Source organism: Mobula birostris, chromosome 11 (genome assembly GCF_030028105.1).
Source record: "Mobula birostris isolate sMobBir1 chromosome 11, sMobBir1.hap1, whole genome shotgun sequence".
Classification (NCBI taxonomy): Eukaryota; Metazoa; Chordata; class Chondrichthyes; order Myliobatiformes; family Myliobatidae; genus Mobula; species Mobula birostris.
In genome coordinates, this window is record NC_092380.1 from 18,914,522 (window position 1) to 18,936,379 (window position 21,858).

Genomic DNA, 21,858 nt, shown 5'->3' on the forward strand with positions numbered 1-21,858 from the left:
AGGTTTGATGTTGTCATTTAAAGTTAAATTGGATAGCTATATGGACAGGAAAGGAATGGAGGGTTATAGGCTGAGTGCAGGTCGGTGGGACTAGCTGAGAGTAAGAGTTCGGCACGGACTAGAAGGGCCGAGATGGCCTGTTTCTGTGCTGTAATTGTTATATGGTTACCCTATTTCCTACATATTCCATGCTCTGGAATGGCCTCCCATTTCAAAGTTCTGTACTTGCTATTGGCTTATTTTTCTTCATCCAGCTTCTGATTTCCTTGAACCTGGCCTTATCTTTCACTCTTCAAGAATTACTGGCCCTGAACTCTCATTATATTATCATAATTAATTCCCACCATGAAAGGTAGACCTCCTACAAGTAGCTTCTCCCAGTGTTTTTTTTTTTTGATATTAAAATTGGTCTTCCTACTCCAAAATTAGGACCTCCACCTCTGGTCCATCTTATCCATCCCTATAACCACCTTGAAATGTAGAGAGTAATGGTCAGGATCTTTGAAATGCTCTCCCACTGACAGTTCAATCACTTACCTAGCTTCATTCCCTAAGGTTAGGTCCAGGACACCCCCTTCTTGTAGGACTGTCAACAAACCAAACCAGCTTCAAAAGCTCTTGTGAAAAGACTTCATAAAAACACCCACACATTTCCTAAGAACCTTTCACACTAAGGTACCTGAAATTATATATTCCTGTGATTTGCTTCTCTGTTTCCTCCTGACTATTGAGAAACCTGTAATATAACACAAGTCATTTGAGTGGCCCCCTCTTTGTTCCTTACCTCTACCAGCATGGCATCATTTGGTGAAGGGTCTTGGCCTGAAATGTCGACTGTACTCTTTCCATAGATACTGCCTTCCCTGCTGAGTTCCTCCAGCATTGTGTGTGTGTGTTGTTATGCATCCAGATAGTGTATTTTTCATCATGCAATGATAAAAATTGCCAAGGTTCGCTGGGGCCATGGCAAACTTCTTCAGGAAGTAGAGACATTGGTGACCTTTCTCAGCCGTGACTTCAACTTTAACCAAGACAGGCTTATTGGTGATGTTCATTCCTAGGAACGTGAAGTTCTCAACCTCGACACCATTGATGTAAACAGGAGTGTGTGCACCGTCTCCGTTTGTGAAGTCAATGACCAGGCCTTTTGTTGACATTGACATCATGTCACTAAGCTCTCTATCTGTTTTAAACGAGGAGGTCAGAGTCCACACAGTGATGAGATTCTGCAGCACGAATCTAAGGCCCAGAGCCATCAATTGCTCCTCATACGATAAGCCTTTCATTCCCAGATCATTCTCATGAACCTCCCTGAACCCTTACCAATGTCAGCATATCCTTTTTTAAATCAGGGCCCCCAAACTGCTCACTTTACTCCAAGTGAGGTCACACCAGTGCCTGATAAAACCTCAGCAGTACACCTTACAAAACATCCTTGCAGTTTCTCGTGGGTATTACAATAACTGCACTCCTTTTGGACTCAGGCTGAACTACAAGGGACGGGGAGAAGGTCTGGCCCCTGCACACGTAGCATGCAGGCCCACCAGTGTGTGGTGCTCATGCTGCCTTGTGGGCAGCCTCGGGAGAGACGAAGGCTACGGGAGTAAACCCAGACAGAAAATCTGGAGTGGAGCCCCTAAGGCAGCTGGACGTCATTGAACATCCTTCCGGCAGTTCCTGCAGCCAAGCTGGTGCCAAACGTATTGCTTCATAAGCTTTCCTTCGGACTACACTGGTGAGGCTGAGAGGAGGATCTTCACAACTGGGCATCTCAGGATCTCCATACCTTCTTGCCGGGCTTGTGATGATGATCATCACCGATTGTCCTTCCAGAGAGACGGATGCCAACCAACCTCAACGCATTGTGTAATGAATTGATCTGAATGAAGATCAGGCTATTCACCGTGACTTGGTACATGTGACAACAATAGTAGAGCAATAAACTCAAATGTCCTGCAACTGTTCTATGATGTCCTGGGCCCCGACACCAGGGAGGTAACGCACCATCCTCGATTCACACCTTGTTTGTCCATCCTCCTCACTGTGTAAAGCTCTGACCACCACTGCCGTTACACTCCAGTAGCTGAGCCACCCACTGTGATGTGATGGTGGCACTGACTGGACTCAAGAGAGACACATTCACTCCCACCTTTTTCTAGCCTGGAGATATGGCCTTGATGAGATGCATCCTGAGGTTTCCCTGTTTGTCAGCCTTGCTCCCTTTGTCTGGAGGGCACCCTTTCCTTGAGCCACAGGGTGACCACCTCCAACAACCTGATAAGCTTGCCACCCCCAGCCTTGCAGATGTACTGCAATGTCTTTAGTGGTCACTCACACTGCAGCATCCAAACTAGCGGCAGCTCCTGCAGAGGTAGTCATTGTGACGGCAAGGAGTGTTTCAGAATTCCTACATACTGCAAGCCGGGTGACACATGGGACTGAGCCTCTTAAAAATCACAATCCAATCCCTTTTCCTGCAGAGGGAAAGGCCTAATAGGAACCCGAGGGGCAACTTTTTCACCCAGAGAGTACCTAGCATACGGAACAAGCTTGGTTGAGGCAGGTGCATTAACAGTATTTAAAAGGCACTTGGACAGATACATGGATAGGAAAGATTTAAAGCAGAGGTTCCCAACATTTTGATGCCATTGACCTCTACTATTCCATGGAGCCCAGGTTGGGAACCCCTGATTTATAGGGATATGGACCACATGCAGGCAGTTGGGACTGGCTTAGATGGGTATCTTGGCTGGCAAAGAGCAGTTAGGCCAAACGGTCTGTTTTCTATGCTGTAGACTCCATTACAGTACTTGAGCTATAGAAAGGGTGAGAATACTTAGTGACCTGACTGGGATCGATGCCACACTATCCGACCAAATGCCTGCGGTGAGAAGTTCCCATAGACACGAGCTCCTTACACATCAAAGTCCATTCTCTGAGGCTGCGGTGATAAAGTCGTGCTGTGATTTCTCCCACTTCCTTTTCACACATCCAAACAGTATTAGGCCAGTCAGCTGAAATTACCCTTCAATGAATATTAAGTACATACAATTGGGCCCCCCTCACCCAGAACTGTGAGCTCCAGCTAAAAGCTTCTTGCCTGGGAGAATATCACTGTGAACGTCACTCACCTCAACAACTAATCTTAGGATAACGTTAAAGTCAAATGAGACACACGTTTCTTTCACTCACCTTGGTGGGGTTGAGTGGTGGGAGTGTGGGTGCCTTGGATAGTTTGAGGCTGACGCTACATGAAGACACATAGAACACATCAGGCAATTAAACGCAAGGCAGCATCCGCATCCTCAGTCCGATCACGGACATGACAGTTTCATCAGCGAAGCAGGTCATTCAGCCCCTTCCACAGGCTTTGTAGCAGCTGGTGATTCTTGTTGAATTAAAAGAGTTTGAGGGCCACACTTCTAAACCTGGTGATTTCAGCAGGAAAAGCCAAATCCCCTTGGTGGCTCAGTTGGCCGTTCCTATAGTGACCCAGGCTGGTTCCTACCCGTTTCTCCTGCACTTGCCAATGTCCCTTAGATCAGTTGAAACAGCTTCAACTCCAGGGTTAAGCTCCAACCTTGTCCCTCACCCCATCGGTAACCAGCTGAGATCAAGTGTGCTCCAAATGCTCCCCGAGCCAACAGGTCAGAAAGCCACTGCCACAAGGGGACATGAATTGATGCACTCTGCCAGTAAACCAGGGTTCCTTTATTACTTATATACAAATAGCTCACATGATATAAAGTTTTTACATACAGACTGGGTAATGATCAAATAAAAATCAGGGAGGACAAGGAATAAATTAAAACCTGCTATCATCAGACTCAAACTGTGGACTAATCTCTAAGATCTGATTTCCCACACACCTGCACTGCAATACAATCCTCAAGTTAAAATCCGAAGGAAGTTCCCTTCCAGTTGGGATAATACTCGCCTCCTGTCTGCTCTCCATGTGCTGGAGAAGGGTACAATTTTGATGAGTAGTTTTTGAGCCACTTGACAACCTCAGCAGTTGCTTCAGCGTTCTGCACCGGCCCTGGCTGCTGACGTTGACCGGCTTCAGGTGGGGTGTCGAGGAGAGAGCCGTGAGCAGGCATGCTGTCAGTGCTACGGGACTCACATTCCCACACTGAACAAGCCACCAAAGGCACCAGGATAGAGTCCAAACTCCAGAGACTTGGAGAAGGGGTGCACTAGAACTGAGGGGTAACAGTGAAAAGACGATTCCCTAGGCACAGGCATCACCTGCAACAGAGGTCCCAGCCGTCCTGACTTCTGAAAACTGTTTAATCAGGGACTCAACGGGCTTAAACAAGCCTGTTTAAAATGTCTCACGTAATTCCCCTGGGTCCCAGTGTTATCCCGTATGCTATGGGACTGCTTGGATACTATGCATGGGTTCTATTTGTTGGAACTGAACAGTTTGTGTTGGATTCCAAGCATTCTAACCATGCAGGCTGCTGGAATTTTATCTTTATTAGCTGTACATACACAGCTACTGCAGAGGACTGACTGATAAGGTGCGTCCTTCGCTGTGGGCTGGCTTCCTCATGAAGGCTTCCAGTAACAACACTCAGGGCTTGGTAGAAGCCAGCTGGTGACTTTTGCTTGAGGGCGCAGAGTATTATGTTTTGCTTCCTCGCCTCAGTGATCTTGTAAAGTGTTTATTGTGTCCCAAAGCCTTTTCAAACCCGCTCACCTCCGCACCGACGTGCTGTATCTGCTCTGCTTGTCACTTCCTTACCCCTGGCACAATAACACCTCGAGCCAAGCTCCGCGGTAACAGGCGGAAATCCCGGCTCTGATCTGATGCACAAAGTGCCCCCCCAGCAGGGAAGGGAACAGGAACGGGGAAAGATTACAGTGCAGGTCAATCGACCCAGGTGAAACCAAGTTACCAATTGCCACCAATGAGAATTATGTAAGGATGCTGTGTAACTGAACTTATTTTACAGACAGCAAGGAAAAGAACAGAATATTAGTTCCCAAGAGTTTTAAGAATCATAATGATGCAACATTCCTTGTCGAGGTGACTGTCTCCTTCCCTTTAGGATGTGTGCATACAAAGCTGGTGGTTGCTATGTACACAGACACCTGTAGTGCCAACCGCGAGTGTGGGTTTGGAGTGCGATTGTCTGTGGCTAGTTAACCATCAATGTCCCAGCTGAAGAGGTGGTGCTTCACCAGCATGTCCTGGACTCCATCCTTCAGAGGCTTTTTCTCTTTCTCCTGATGAACAAAGAAATAGTTCAGGTGAAAACTGTTCTGTTCAGAATGGAGTGTCTGGTGAGATGGAGCTGGGGGTCTGCTCAGTGACAACACTCAGCTCCCGTGTATGGCTCAGACATCAGTCCCACTGAGAGATAATGATCAACGTGCCACACATACACACACTCACCGTCCATACCTGGCACCACAAGCACTCCCTCCATATACTCTCATAAACTTCCCAACCCCTTCTCTACACACACACACACACACACACACACACAGAGCACATAATCTCTCTCACACCACACAGCTTGCTCTGCCACAGACACACACACATGCACACACCACACAAACACACACACCTCTAATGGCCAATATAAATCAGTGTTCATTATTAAATCCTCCTTTACCTCTTTCTTGACAGGGAGCTCCCAGTCCTGTGAAAGGCTGAAGGCAAACCTGGACAACACTCTGCAAGACAGAGGAAGAAAAGCTACTCAGCGAATGTGTGATATCTTAGTCCTGCAGATTAAGCAGACCTGTATCCTGTAGACAGTGGAGAGGGCAGAACCTGGACAGTAAGTGGTTGATTAATTAACTTCAGGTATTCTTCAATGCAAACCCGACCAGAGGTGTGAAGGTGAGTTGTGCGAACAAAAGTTGAAGGGAGTGGGCCGGGAGAGTAAAAAGATAGAGGCAATTCCTCGTACAGAGGGTTATGAAACCTTGGGATTCCCTACTCAGTGGAATGTGGCAACTCAACTACTGAGGATATTCATGGAGCTCTTCTCCTTCCCACCGTTGTCTGTTAAGAGTTTGTACGTTCTCCCAGTGACCGTGTGGGTTTCTTCCCCCAGTCCAAACATGTACCGGTTAGTAAGCTAATTGGTCATTGTAAATTATCCTGTGATAAGGTAGGATTAAATGGGTGGGTTGCTGGGCAGTAGGAGGGGCTGTTTAGCCCTGTATCTCTAAATAAATAAAGAAAATTATTTAAAAATACTCAAAGTCTGTAGTCAAGGGCAGAAAACAATAAAATCTGTTTGAATGATGGTTTACAATTCACAGTGGAACACCCTGGAGTAACTGGAGACAATGTCGGAGTTACTCAACAGGTCAGAGTGGTATCTGGGGAGATGTTTCAAGTTGGTGGCTTTCATCAGAGTGAGAGATGAAGCATGTTTTCAGCTAGAAGGGGGAGCATGGAGAAGATGGAATATTTGTGATAGGATAGAGAGAACAGAGGGAATGTGTGTGATAGGATGGAGAGAACAGAGGGAATGCATGTGATAGGATGGAGAGAACAGATGGGAATGTGTGTGATAGGATGGACAGAACAGAGGGAATGCGTGTGATAGGATGGACAGAACAGAGGGAATGCGTGTGATAGGATGGACAGAACAGAGGGAATGCGTGTGATAGGATGGACAGAACAGAGGGAATGCGTGTGATAGGATGGAGAGAACAGAGGGAATGCGTGTGATAGGATGGAGAGAACAGAGGGAATGCGTGTGATAGGATGGAGAGAACAGAGGGAATGTGTGTGATAGGATGGAGAGAACAGATGGGAATGTGTGTGATAGGATGGAGAGAACAGAGGGAATGTGTGTGATTGGATGGACAGAACAGAGGGAATGTGTGTGATAGGATGGAGAGAACAGAGGGAATGTGTGTGATTGGATGGACAGAACAGATGGGAATGTGTGTGATTGGATGGAGAGAACAGAGGGAATGTGTGTGATTGGATGGACAGAACAGAGGGAATGTGTGTGATAGGATGGAGAGAACAGAGGGGATGTGTGTGATTGGATGGACAGAACAGAGGGAATGTTTGTGATAGGATGGAGAGAACAGAGGGAATGTGTGTGATAGGATGGAGAGAACAGAGGGAATGCATGTGATAGGATGGACAGAACAGAGGGAATGCGTGTGATAGGATGGAGAGAACAGAGGGAATGCGTGTGATAGGATGGAGAGAACAGAGGGAATGCGTGTGATAGGATGGAGAGAACAGAGGGAATGTGTGTGATAGGATGGAGAGAACAGAGGGAATGTGTGTGATAGGATGGAGAGAACAGATGGAAATGTGTGTGATAGGATGGAGAGAACAGAGGGAATGTGTGTGATAGGATGGAGAGAACAGAGGGAATGTGTGTGATAGGATGGAGAGAACAGAGGGAATGTGTGTGATTGGATGGAGAGAACAGAGAGAATGTGTGTGATTGGATGGACAGAACAGAGGGAATGTGTGTGATTGGATGGACAGAACAGATGGGAATGTGTGTGATTGGATGGAGAGAACAGAGGGAATGTGTGTGATTGGATGGACAGAACAGATGGGAATGTGTGTGATTGGATGGAGAGAACAGAGGGAATGTGTGTGATTGGATGGACAGAACAGAGGGAATGTGTGTGATAGGATGGAGAGAACAGAGGGAATGTGTGTGATTGGATGGACAGAACAGATGGGAATGTGTGTGATTGGATGGAGAGAACAGAGGGAATGTGTGTGATTGGATGGACAGAACAGATGGGAATGTGTGTGATTGGATGGAGAGAACAGAGGGAATGTGTGTGATTGGATGGACAGAACAGAGGGAATGTTTGTGATAGGATGGAGACCATGGCAGCATGTGTGGTTGGTGCCAGCTAAGGAGAATGAGATTTGCTCATTAATCTTTGTAAATAAGTGAAGGCAGTGGTAAAATAAAGGATGATGCTCAAACCGTGGGATATAGAACTCAGCAATTGCTAGAAATCTGAAATACAAGGGAACACTGGAAATACTCTTTGGATCAGGCAGCATCTGTGGAGAGAGATGGACTTTGTTTTGCCCATTCTGACACAAACTGGTTATGTGAAATTGTTGAATTCAACATCACGCAGACATGCCGAGCCAGAAGATCGATGCTGTTCCTCAAACCTATGTTGAGCTTCATTGGAACAATGGGAGTGACAGGTCACCCTTACAGACTGAATGTTCACACTGTGGGCATCACAGACTGGAAGAACTCCTTAGTGGGAAGGAATGAGGTGAAGAGATAGGTGTGGCATCTCCTCCTAATGTGTGGGGTAGTACTGGTCAGTAAAAAGTCGAATGATTGGTGGAGGAGGAAGGAAACCATGATGCGATTGGTCCCTTTGGAATGCTGAAAGGAGTAGGAAAGGGAAGATGTGTCTGGTGGTGGAATCCTGTTGGAAATGGGGAAAGTTACAAAAGAAATTAATCTGGATGGAGGCAAGATCAAGGGGATCTTCCCCCCCCTGAAATGATACAGCATCCTTTTTTTGGGTGGGAGAAGTATGAGATAAAATTATGAGGGGTATAGATGGGATACATAGAAACTTTTCTCCAAAGCAGAGCTGTTCAATATGTGAGTACACATTTAAAGTAAAGGAAAAAAATGTTTAAAGAAACTTATGGACAAATTATTTCAACCAGAGGGTGCTAGAACCAGATACTCCTCTGGCACCTGGGCAATCACTTGAATCACAAGGCGCTCCAGAAGGCTAAATGTGGATGAAGGGATTACTGTGGATAGGGACTCGATGGTCAGTACGGATATCTTTCTGTGCTGTATCATTGCAGGGGTGGAAGACAAGGGGCTGTAGGGGTGAAGGAGAAGGGAGACGCAGGTGCGAGGGAAATTTCTTACCTGAGCTCACACTTGATCTGGACCCAGCCGGGACTGCGGAGGAAGGACCACGGCTGGTACCACTTCTCCACAGTCTGTATACTTGAACAGAGCACCTCTAGCCACAGGGGCAGCACCTGCTCACTACAGAAAGACAAGGTCGGTAATCATCCCCTCAGGTAGACACACTTGACAGTGAACGCATCAATTATTAGCAAGATTGAGACCCCTGGACACCAAATAACAATCTTGGAAATCACACTTTGACTGGAAAACTACCACAAGGGTGCTCCAATCAGAGACAGTCTCAATTGCATGTTATCCGCAGGTACTGGATAACTCTGTGGTAAACTGAAAGCGTTCCTTATCCTGCAAAATGAACTGAACGCTGCAGCAGCAGAAGCTCTTTACGGGCAGAACGAAGAACCCTCAGAGCTCTGCTGACTTGGATTTGATCCTCACCTTGGAGGCTGTCTGTCTGCAGCTTCCATGTTCTCCCCGCGACCGCGAGGATTTCCCAGGGTGCTTTGGCTTTCCTCCCCCATCCCAAAATCGTTCAGGTTGGTGGGACAACTGGCCACCGTAAGCTGGGCACAGCCCAGGGGTGAGTGGTGGAACCTGGGGCAGTTGACGGGAACATGGGGAGAATACTGTGAGTAAGGGTTGTAGTGAGCAAAATGGTTGATGGGTAGACGGCACAGTCTCGATGGGCTGAAGGGCCTGCTCCCACACTACCACTCTCTACGACCCTATGCTATTGATTTCATGATTCAAGACTGTTTAATGTCATCATTTCCTGTACATAAGTGTAAAGGAGAACAAAATAATTGTTACTCCGTATCTGATGCACGCAAAAAACCCCACAAAAGATAAAGAACACAGTAATAATACAAAAACATAATAAATACATGAGATAGCTTATAAACATAGACAGATCATTTGTCCATAAAGTGACACTAGGCTGTACATACTGTAACAGACGGGAAATAATAAAGCATACACACACAATGCTGGAGGAACTCAGCAGCCCAGGTGGCATCTGTAGAAAAGAGTGCAGGACACTGAAGGGTCTTGGACTGAAAACGTCGACAGTAGTTGCTGCCTGGCCTGCTGAGTTCCTCCAGCATTGTGTGTGTATTGCTTGCCTTTCCAGCGTCTGCAGGTTTTCCCTTGTTTGGAGATAAAGTGTTGGGGGATGCTAGGTGACACGGCTGGACGGGATTACTCTGCACTGTATCTCAATAATAAACAAACAAATTAATTAAATAGGAGTGGAGAGGGTGACTTACTTCAGCCCCACGCAGATCAGCGACCGGAACTTCACATCCATCTGTGCGTGGGCAGCATCGTGACTGACGTTGACGGACTGCACAGCCTGAAAGAAAAGCAGAGCTGGGCACTCTGTGGAGACTCGGGTTCAAACAGCCAAACGGTCGGGTCCTCGTGCGCTCGGACTGTCAGAGGACCGGCATTACGGCATGGATACAGGCCCTTTGGCAAACCACGGCACGCTGATCTCATTGTTCAGCCAGCCAGTCCCGATTTCCTGTGCTCCACCAGCCCTGCCCCTCTACGTATCTGTCCAAGTACTTAACTTGTACCATTGTACCAGCTCCAGCTACTTCCATTCATTGCACATTCACACCACTCAAAAAGGCGGCATCTGTCATGGAGGACCCCCAGCACCCAGGACAGGCTCTCTTCTTATTACTACCACCAGGGAGGAGGCACAGGACCCTGAAGACACACAGGAGAATATCTGCAGATGCTGGAAATCCAAACCCCCCCCCCCCATCGCTATCCCCATTCCCATTTCCCTCTCCCACCTCATCTTCTTACCTGCCCATCACCTCCCCCTGGTGCTCCTCCCCTTCCCTTTCTTCCATGGTCTTCTGTCCTCTCCTGTCAGATTCCCCCTTCTCCAGCCCTGTCGCTCTTTCACTAATTGACTTCCCAGAACTGTACTTCACCCCTCCCTCTCTCCCAGTTTCACCTACCACCTACCACCTTGTACCTCTTCCTCTCCTCCTCCCACCTTCTTGCTCTGACTTCTCATCTTTTCTTTCAGTCCTGATGAAGAGCCTCGGCCTGAAACATTGACTGTTTACTCTTTTCCATAGACGCTGCCTGGCCTGCTGAGTTCCTCCAGCATTTTGCGTGTGTTCCCTGAAGACACACGCACTATTTTTGGAACAGCTTATTCCCCTCTGCCATCAGATTTCTGAATGCAGAGTGAACCAACCGACGAATACTACCTCACTATTTTTACACGACTTATTTCACTTAATGTTTTAATATACATTGTATTTCTTAGTGTAATTTATAGTATGTTTATGTATTGCAATGCACTGGTGCTGCAAAACAGAAAAAGGTTCACGACATATGTATATCAGTAATACTAAACCTGATTCGCATTCTGACTATAAAACCATAAGACACAGCAGCCATTTGGCCCGGCAAGTCTGCTCTGCTTTAAAAATATCCAATGGCTTGGCCTCTACAGCCGGCTGTGGCAATGAATTCCACAGATCCAGCATCCTCTGGCTAAAGAAATTCCTCTTCATTGGTACAAATCATTCATGTTGTGAGCCACAGTTATTCCTTTTGTCACAAAATAAGCTGCAAAAGGATCATTCCCTATGTGTAATGATCTCTTTGGGCCTGTGTGGGGCGCCACAGGAGGTTTTCAGAGCTCCTGACTTGGTTAATTGTTGTTTAATAAGAGTTGTTAATTGTTTAGCTCCTTGTGTTTTTCTTGAGCGACTTGCCCTTTGTAATGCAGTCTCCTGGTGCTTTCTGCTTAAACAGGTTAAATTTATTTTGATAGACTTGGGGCTTCTGTATTACTTGTATTACTTAAGTGGATGCCTGATTAGCGCTAACTGCGGGGTCGTAGTTTGGAGACTATTACTTCTTGTGGTGTGGCTTGGCTAAGCCACCGATGATCTTGTGGAATGATTATGAATAAACTCTTGTAGCCGTCTCTACTTCAGAGCCTGTCTTTCCTCCACACTTGGGTGCCAATGCATATCGTGCCACGGTGTCTGTCTCCACATATGCTGTTTCCAGGATTTTAGTTTTTATTTCAAATTTCCAGCACTTGCATTTTCTTCACCTGAATATACTCATCTCACTTACCAGCATTTGGATCATAGCCTTGGGATCCGGGTGCCCGCCCAAATATTCCTTGGATAATTTGAGACCCTGCCTCCATCACCCACTTAAGCAATGAGTTCGAAATCCCAAGTGCCATGTGGGTGAAAAATATTCTTCCCCAGATTCCCTCTAAAGCCTCTGTAGACAACATTATCTACGGTACTGTGCAAAAGTCTTACGCACATATATAGCTAGGGTGCCTAAGACTTTTGCACAGTACTGTATTTGTCAACATGTAGCGGAGAGCGAGTCTGTAAATCTGGCAGGAGCAAAGGATGTTGGGAATGGCGAGGGTGGAGCGCCATGGGGGGGAGGGGTGTGGGACAGGTGGCAGAGTAGAAGTGCCAAGGACAGGGGAGGTGGCGTGGGTGAAGACACACCCAGCCCTGAGACACCAGGCAAGGTCATTTGATTCCAAACCATTGGTTTATTGATCACTACAGAATGTCCCTCTGGAGCTTCCCACTCTCTCCTTTCCCCCTTCCCCTTTTCCCAACCGTGATTCCCCTCTCCCTGCCCCCTTCCCACTCTCAGTCCACAACAGACACCCATATCAGAATCAGGTTTATCATCACTCAAAGATGTCATGACATTTTGTTTTTATTGCGGCAGCAGTACAGTGCAATACATAAGATCACTACAGTACTGTGCAAAAGTCTTAGGCACCCAGGCTTTATATATTTGCCAAAGACTTTTGCACGGTACTCTATGTTCTTCTATATGGTACTGCCTCAGCCTCCTCTGCTTCAAGGCGAACAAATCCAGCCTCTCCCCATAACTGAAATGTTTCATCTCAAGCAACATCCCGGTGAACCAGCTCTTTGCCCTCTCCAGTGCAAGTTTATGCTTCCTCTTGTCAGTGACCACAGCTGTACAGAGTACTCCAGCTAATGCTTTATAGTGCTCTGCATAACCTCCCTGCTCTTATATTCTGTGCACTATTTCACAGTCTCTTAGAGAATATATTCTAACCATTGCCAATGAAGACTCCAAGGGAATTCTGAAGCTAAACAACTATTAAAAGAGAAAGCATCATTTCCAGGAAACGAACACAGCGTGAAAAATGCCTCGTGGTCACGTAACAACAATGTCAAACCTGCACAATCTGCCTCAGTTATGGGGGTTACCCAAGGGTCCACAGGTTAATGTTGACTTCTAAACTCTGGTGATCTCTAGCTTGTGATTATCGTCGATCCCTCTACGCAGAAATGGTCAGTTCTATGTCTACGAAAGCTCGATTGGGTTTTGTGCTGTTTGGCGCTCCACAGATCCTGAGGATGGATAAGGAACTGGCCATTTCACAAAGGCGACTTCGGCTAGTTGCCAAGATCATCAGGTTTCAGGCCCTTGGCCAACAGTGAATTTGTTCCAATAAGAATGAAAATCGCCTGCACTGCTCTTGACAAGGGGAAAATCACATGGTTAGGAATATTACAGAATTTACGGGATTACCCGAACTTGATGTGTAAAATCAAGTAGAACGGAGATGAGGAGGAATTTCTTTAGTCAGAAAGTGGGAAGTCTCTGGAGTTCATTGCCAGGCCAAGTCATTGGGTATATTTAAGGCAGAAGTTGATAAATTAGTCAGGGCATGAAGGGAACGAGGAGAAGGCAGGAGATTGGGGCTGTGAGGGAAAATGCATCAGCCATGAGAAAGTGACAGAGCAGACTCGATGGGCCAAATGGCCTAACTCTGCACCTATGTATTATGGTCGAAACTGACTTTTGCATTGCCTCAATGTAAACACCTTCCAGAGAGAGACGGAGGTAGATGGCTGACACCTACAAAAGTATGACAAAGCTGAGAGAACTATGAAGCCAGAAGCAGACAGTCACACCACACAGAGCCACTTGCAGTCAATAGTATGGAGGCCAGAATCCATCGCCCACCCTCCTACTGCTCCAGTTACTGTTGGTCGGCCCCAGTTCCCCCAGTAACTGGAGGCCCACACTAATTTCCTCTATTTGTGCCCCAACTCCTTAACGACAGAGAACCTGAAACCTCTCCAGCTTCTATTCCTACCTCATGTCCCTTCTTCTCCCCTCTGCTCACCCCAAGGATCTAATCCCACATGCAGAAACCCTCCCTGCTCAGAAACTGACCCCTTAACCTGGGCCCCTCCCCATTACTCACTCTATATAGGAGCTCCTCAGGGGTCAGCACCTTGCCATCTTCATCCAACCTGTAAGAATGAAGGCCTGTTAAAGTGATATAGACATTGAGTCAAAACGCACAGAAGCAAGCCCTTCGGCCCACCACATCCATGCTGACTATCAATTACCCATCTACACTGATTCCTTTTACGCTTGATTTCCAGACTTCTATGGTTTGGCGACTCAAGGGATCATCAAGGTATTTCTTAGATGTTGCGAGAGTCCCTGCCTCCACCACCCCCTCACTGCGTTCCAGATTACAAGCCCCTCTAGGTGAGAGCAATTTTACTCAAATCCCTTGTAAACCTCTTCCCCTTAAATGTTAAACCCATGTCCTCTTGTTTTTTTGACACCCAGTAACGGAGAGCGGTTTACTGTTATCTACCCTGCTTCTGCTGATCATGGTTTTGACCATCTCAGTCAGGTCCCCATTCAGCCTCCTCCAGTCCGAGGAACACAAACCCATCCCATCCACAGTCTTGTCCGCATTGAAACCCTCCATCCCAGTGATCAGTCCGACGGTCACTGGTACCCCTCAAAGGGCAGGTGCTGGGCACATCCTTATGATATCTCGCTTGTGTTCTAACAGATGCCAATGCCCGGACCAGGGGTGTTCTCAGACTTGTTCAGGTCCCTCTGTTGATTATAATAAGAGCTAGCTCTGTATCTTGCCAAGAGGTCAGCCCGTTGGAGTTACCTTCCCCTGTTCTATCATCACCATTCACACTTTAGCTAAGGGCTGCATCAAGAAGGTGGCATTCATCATTAAGGACCCTCACCATCCAGGACATGCCCCCCTCATCACTACCATCCAGGGAGGAGGTACAGGAGCCTGAAGTCCCACACTCAATGTTCTCCTCTGCTATCAGCTTTTTGAATGGTCCATGAACACTATTTATTTACTGAATTATTTTATAACTTACAGTGATTTGTTATGTCTGCATGGTACTGCTGCCACAAAACAACAAATTTCACAACTTGTGTCAGCGACAGTAAAATATAGTTGAGAGGGTGAGTAGTTTCAAGTTCCTTGGTGTACGCTTAGCCAGGATCTCACCTGGACTGTACATACTGACTGTGTGGTGAAAAGAGCACAACAGCACCACTTTCACCTCAGATGGCTGAACAAGTTTGGCACGAGTCCCCAGATCCTCAGGACTTTCTGCAGGGGCACCACCGAGAGCACCCTGGCTGGCTGTGTCACCAGCTGGTACGGGAACTGTACCTCCCTCAATCGCAGGGCACTGCAGAGAGTGGTGTGGACAGCCCAGCGCATCTGTGGATGTGAACTGTCCTCTATTCAGGACATTTATAGCAGCAGGTGCGTAAAAAGGGCCTGGAGGATCATCGGGGACTCCAGTCACCCGAACCACAAACTGTTTCAGCTGCTTCCGTCTGGCAAACGGTACCACAGCATTAAGGCCTGGACCAACAGGCTCCAGGACAGATTCTTTCACCAGACCATCAGATTTATCAATACACATTGATCTGATTGAATATCTGACTGTACATTGTATCTGACTACATACATGCACACAAAACAATTATGTATACAATCTTAGTGTTTGGGCAATATCCTCCCACATCTCCCTTCCTTATTGCTTGTACATAGTGACAGAGACACAACATAAAGATTTTTACTCCCTCATGTTGTGAGATGGATGTAAGAAATAAATTCTAATTCTAATTCTTAAAAAGAAGATTCTGACTGACAACGTCATCAAACAGTACCAGCTCACCTGATGAAGACTGTCAGCCCAAAAGGTCGACTATTTATTTGCCTCCATAGATGCTGCCTGACCTGCTGAGTTCCTCCAGCACTCTGTATATGCTTCTCACCATTAACCTGGTTACTGTGGGTTTCACCAGCAGCACCCAGCTCCAGACCTGGTTAAATATGGATCGGAATAGCTGGATCCCAGGCCACCTGCCCCTGATGTCACCTGAAGCAGTGTGGCGTGGAGAAGCCGCGGTACAACTGAAGTCAGCAGCAAGCAAGGGGACCCGCATTGCGTAAACAAAGACCTGTTTGTGGATGTTGGAGGTCAGTCATCTTGTCTCCAATATTTTGCTGCAGCAGTTCCTCAGGGAAGGGTCCTGGGCTGAACCAATGTTGGCTGTTTCATCAAGGACCCATCATAAGGGACCTCCTGATTTAAAATTTTTATTTTAGTGATATAATGTGGAAAATAAACTCTTCTGGCCTTTTGAGCTGTGACGCCCCAGCAACCCCCCAACAACCCTGACTTAACCCTAACCTAAGCACGGGTCAATTTACACTAATCAATTATCCTACCTGGTACACCTCTGGACTGGGGGAGGAAACTGGAGTACCTGGGGAAACCCATGCATTAGACACCTTACAGATGGCGCCAGAATTGAACTCTGAACTCTGACGCCCTGAGCTCTAATGGCGTCAAGCTACCATGGCAACCGTGAACATCTCATGCCTGACCTTATGATGAACCTTCACCCAGCCAACATAATGTCAGGCGTGAAATGTTCACTATAATGACTGCACAACATTCACAACTCCTCACACAATGATACAGTACACGCCCTCCTGCACCAGCATCTGGATAGAATGGGGCCAACAAATGGAAAGTAACATCTGCACCTCACAAGTAATGATCATCTCAAATAAGGAGAGTCCAAACTCCACTACTTGACATTCATTGGAACTACCATCACTGAATTCCTCACCCTCAACAAGTTAGGGGTCATACAAATGCCCCTACACCTCCTCCCTCAATACCGTTCAGGGCCTCAGACAGTCCTTCCAGGTGAGGCAACACTTCACCTACGAGTCTGTTGGGGGGTCATCTACTGTACCCGGTGCTCCCGGTGTGGTGTCCTGTATATCAGTGAGACCCGACGTAGATTGGGAGACCACTTCATCGAGCATCTACGCTCCACCTGCCAGAGAAAGCATGATCTGCCAGTGACCACCCATTTTAATTCCCATTCCCATTCTGACACGTCAGTCTATGGCCTCCTCTATTGTCGCAATGAGGCCACATTCAGGTTGGAGGAGCAACACCTTATATTCCATTTGGGTAGCCTCCAACCTGATGGCATAAATATCGATTTCTCCAACTTCTGGTAATGCCCCCCCCCCCACCCTTCACCATTCCCCATCCCCTTTCCCTCTCTCACCTTATCTCCTTGCCTGCCCATTGCCTCCCCCGGTGCTCCTCCCTCCATTTCTTTCTTCCATGGCCTTCTGTCCTCTCCTATTAGATTCCCCCTTCTTCAGCCTTGTATCTCTCTCACCAATCAACTTCCCAACTCTTTATTTCACCCCTCCCCCCAGTTTCACCTATCACCTTGTGGTTCTCCCTCCCCTCCACCCACCTTCTAACTCTGCCGAAGTGTCTCAGCCCGAAACGTCGGCTGTACTCTTTGCTGAGTTCCTCCAGCATCTTCTGTATGTTGCATACAAATACAGAGGCTGGCTGGGTCTAATGTAGGAAGTGCGCCTTCACTTAATTCCGCAAAGATTTCTCACATCTCTGAGGCACACCAGGAACCTAATGGGAGACCTCCCACTTGCCTGGATGGCTGAAGCTCCAAGAACATTCCACCCAAGACAAAACAGTCCACTTAATTGGCATCCTATTCACCATCAAGAAACCTTAGTATCAATGTGCAAATAGTGACTTATCACGGTTTTTTCTTTGGTCCCAAACTCTGAATCCTGGGAGTCAATGCCTCCCTCTGCAACTGGATCCTTGCTGTTGTGACTAATTGGTTTCAATTAGTAAGGAATGGCAGTAACAGATCTGCGATGATTATTCTCAACGCTGGTTGTGTTCTCAGCCACCTTCTCCACTTCTCACTGCATGGCCAGATTCTGCTTTAACTCCATCTACAAGATTGCAAATGTCACCACCATTGTGGTCTGTATCTCAAATAACGATGAGTCAAAGTACAGGAAGGAGATAGAGAGCTTAGTGACATGGCTTCATGACAACAACCTTTCCCTCAATGTCAACAAACAAAAGAATTGGTCACTGACCTCATGGTGGGGCTGGACAGAGAACGTGTTCCTGTCTTCATCAATGGTGCTGAGGTCGAGAAGGTTGACAGCGTCAAACTCCTAGGAGTGAACATCTCCAACCACGTCGACATGTCAACGAAGAAAGCTCAGCTATGCCACTACTTCTTCACGAAGCTAAAGAAACTGGCCGTGTCCTGATGATCCTTACCAAATATTTATCAATGCTTCACAGAAACCAGCCTCTCCTCTGTCACCTCTGTCCTATACTTCCCACAGCCTCAGCAGCCAGCATAATCCAAGGTGCCACCCCAGACATTCTCTTCCATTGGGCTGTAAGTACGTTCCACCAGGCTGAAGGACAAGCTCTACTCCATTGTAATAAGACAATTAAATGGCTCGCTAGTATGATAAGCTAGACTCCTGATAACACCATCTACCTCATTATCATTCTATACTTCACTGTTTACTTGCAGTGCATTTTCTTTTATCTTTTACTCTTTATTCTGCATTGTTATTGTTTTACCTTGTTCCATCTCAACGCACTGTGTAATGATTTGATCTGTACGAACAGTATGCAAGATAAGCTTTTTATTGTATCTCAGCACATGTCAATGATAAACCAATTCCAATCCTATATGGATGTGCAAGGGCGTGATATTGGCAACTGCTCTGCACGTGACCGCAAGAAAGCACGTCACAGAAACCAGCCTCCCCTCGATACACTCTGATTACATTTCTTCGTGCCTCGCTACAGCAGCCAGCAAATCAAAGACCTTACACAGCCTGGACATTCCCTCTTCCTGGGCAGAAGGTACAAAAGCCTGAAAGTACGTACGCCCGGTATCAAGGACGGATTCTACCTCGTGGTTAAGATGGAATGGTTTCCTAGTAACCTCACAGTATGCCTTCTTATGGTCTTGCACCTTATTGTCTACCTGTACTGGACTTTTTCTGTAGCTGTTACACTTTATTTTGTATTCTGTTATTGTTTTACCTCGTTCCACAATTTTTTAAAAGAAATCTACAGCACATTACAGGCCGTTCGGCCTACAGTGTTGTGCTGACCATGTAACCTACTCTAGAAACTGCCTCGAATTTCCCTACCGCATAGCCCTCTATTTTTCTAAGCTCCATGTACCTATCTAAGGGTCTTTTAAAAGACCCTATTGTATTCGCCTCTATCACTGTCACTGGCAGTGCATTCCACACACCCACCACTCTCTGTGTGAAAAACTTACCTCTGACATCCCCCTTGTACCTACTTCCAAGCACCTTAAAACTATGCCCCCTCATGTTAGCCCTGGGGAAAAAGCCTCTGGCTATCCACACGATCAAGAAAAAATTTGTGAACCCTTTGCAATTTACCTGGTTTCCTGCATTAATTATGCATAAAATGTGGTATTTTTCTTGCAACTGTACCTCATTGCATGGTGTAATGAATTGATCTGTATGAACAGCATACAAGACAAGCTTTTCACTGTATCTCAGTGCGTGGGACAGGGACAATAATCAACCAGTTCCAGTTCCATGACCCTTTCTCACAAGCTGCACTATTGAGAAGACACAGGCAAATCTCTCACATTACCTGACCTGCCTTTCCTTTGTGGTACGTGGGTCTGAATCCTGAAACACCTTACATAACAGCACTGTGAAAATATATTTCCCACAGGTACAGCAGTGAATTACCACCACTTTCTTAAGGACAATTAGAAACAAGCATGTTGACCTTGCCAGCATGGCTCCTCAGGAATAAATCAACAAAATGTAATATTACCCCTTTACAAACTCAGTATGACTTATAGAGATGAGGCCAAAAATAAAAAAAGTTTGAAGAGTGACCATCATTAAGCGGTTACGTTTGCATTAGACACACAAGGTAATGTGTAATTTGCTGGCTCCTGATGCGTTAGCAGAGCTTGGAGATTTCAGATTCATCTGAGGATAGATGGAGCTTGTGGCTGCAAGAACCAGTACTTGGAGAGAATACACGGGTTACAGGAAGAAGGGCATGGTGCAAGGGCTAAGGCTTCATTATTGGATTGAGCAGGCAGAGTTCTGGCCCATTTTGTCAGAGATTAGTTTGAATCCCACCACTGCATTCAGGGACTTAAAATCTGAGTAATTAAATGTCTGGATAATTAAAGTGGTTGGTCATAAAATCCCACTTGCTTCACTGATCTGTCGTTTTAACTTCATTCAACTCACAGTCTCTCAACTGCCCTTTAGATCAGGAGGGATTAGGATGGGTGATACATGCCACCATTGTCAGGTGCTGGTGATGGTGGAATCCATTAGGCTCGCGAGACCATGGAAAGTCTTGCTATGTCCTCTCCAGGGTGCAGGCCTGGGCAAGGTTGTATGGAAGACCAGCAGTTGCCCGTGCAGTAAGTCTCCCCTCTCTACGACGATGTTGTCCAAGGGAAGGGCAAGGGCCGATACAGCTTGGCACCAGTGTTGTCGCAGGAGTTGCCAGAACGAGGTTGAAGGCAACGTCGGACTGCCTTAGGGACTCCAGCTCCGGATTTATCCTCAGGGTTTACTCCCGAAGCCTTTCCCATGAGTGGGTATGGCCACAAGGCAGCGGAGGTTTGAAATCAGGGTTTTGTCTCTCTTAGATGGACTGCCTCCCCAGGCTGATGAGCTCCATCTACCCGAAACACTGGTCTTAGGGTGCCAGGACCCGCCTTCGCCCCTTCTCCTGTCAGTAGAAATGGTTCTGCCGGGCTTAGCGGCTAAGCCACATGAGAAGGCCAGGAGTTGGACTTGGTTGTCAGAGGCTATTTGAGGCGCATGCCGTGAGGAGCACTTTTAGGTCGTGGGAGCTTGTCCCCACTACCACTCCTCAGCTTGACAACCATTGCCAGGACTGTTGCATTTGAGGGGTAGTCAGACTCTGGTTCATTACAGGAGCAGAGGTAAATGGTTGTCCGAACTCCTAGAATAATGTAAATGATTGTCAGAATTCCTGGGATAATGTAATGGTTGTCAGAACTCCTGGGATAATGTAATGGTTGTCAGAACTCCTGGGATTACGTAATGGTTGTCAGAACTCCTGGGATAATATAAATGATTGTCAGAATTCCTGGGATAATGTAATGGTTATCAGAACTCCTGGGATAATGGGGCTTCCAGGAGCAACAAAAGCCAGTGAAGGAGACTGAACAGGTCCATGCAGAGTATGTGGTTGTACCAATTACTTGTCATTAATTTAAAGCCATGGAATCGAAGGAGAATAATATTGCTGTTAGAAAGACATATTAAAATCTGCTGTTTACAGCAACGTGGGCTGGAGCAGGAGTTCACCAACCTGGGGACCACAGACCTCTTGGCTAATGGTAGGGGTTCATGTCATAAAAATGCTGGGTACCCCTGCGCTAGAGTCACGCTGACGTCAAGTCTGTTAATCCAGTGTTCCTATATGGTGTGAGTAACAATCAAACAAAATTAACTTGCCAATTTCTTAACTTTGTCCCATCAAAGACTCTTACAGTAAGCACATAAAGCGTGCATTAAATACAAACAAGGCTTTGTTTCTTTCACCAATAAAACAAATCCTAACTTGCACAAAGCAGCGGAACATACCTGTACGTCTTACACAGCACCAGTCGGGAATACACCGAGTCAAAGTCTCGCTCCACCTCCTTCCCTGCAGCCTAGGTGATAAAGAACGGGCGGTGGGGCAAGAGGAGGATTGGGGAG

At 46.7% G+C, this 21,858-nt stretch overlaps 1 protein-coding gene across 1 annotated transcript in view; it reads right to left on the reverse strand.

The window, feature by feature from the left end:
• Positions 1-3,690: 3,690 nt before the first annotated feature.
• Positions 3,691-21,858, reverse strand: part of sgsm3 (small G protein signaling modulator 3) — a 116,650-nt gene continuing 98,482 nt past the window's right edge. The window contains exons 20-25 of the mRNA XM_072271829.1: positions 21,742-21,812; positions 14,140-14,188; positions 10,139-10,224; positions 8,871-8,993; positions 5,625-5,685; positions 3,691-5,232 (exon numbers count right to left, since the gene is read on the reverse strand). Of these exons, the coding sequence (XP_072127930.1) occupies positions 5,149-5,232; positions 5,625-5,685; positions 8,871-8,993; positions 10,139-10,224; positions 14,140-14,188; positions 21,742-21,812 (474 nt within the window). The 3' untranslated portion in view covers positions 3,691-5,148. The remainder of the gene's footprint in view (positions 5,233-5,624; positions 5,686-8,870; positions 8,994-10,138; positions 10,225-14,139; positions 14,189-21,741; positions 21,813-21,858) is intronic.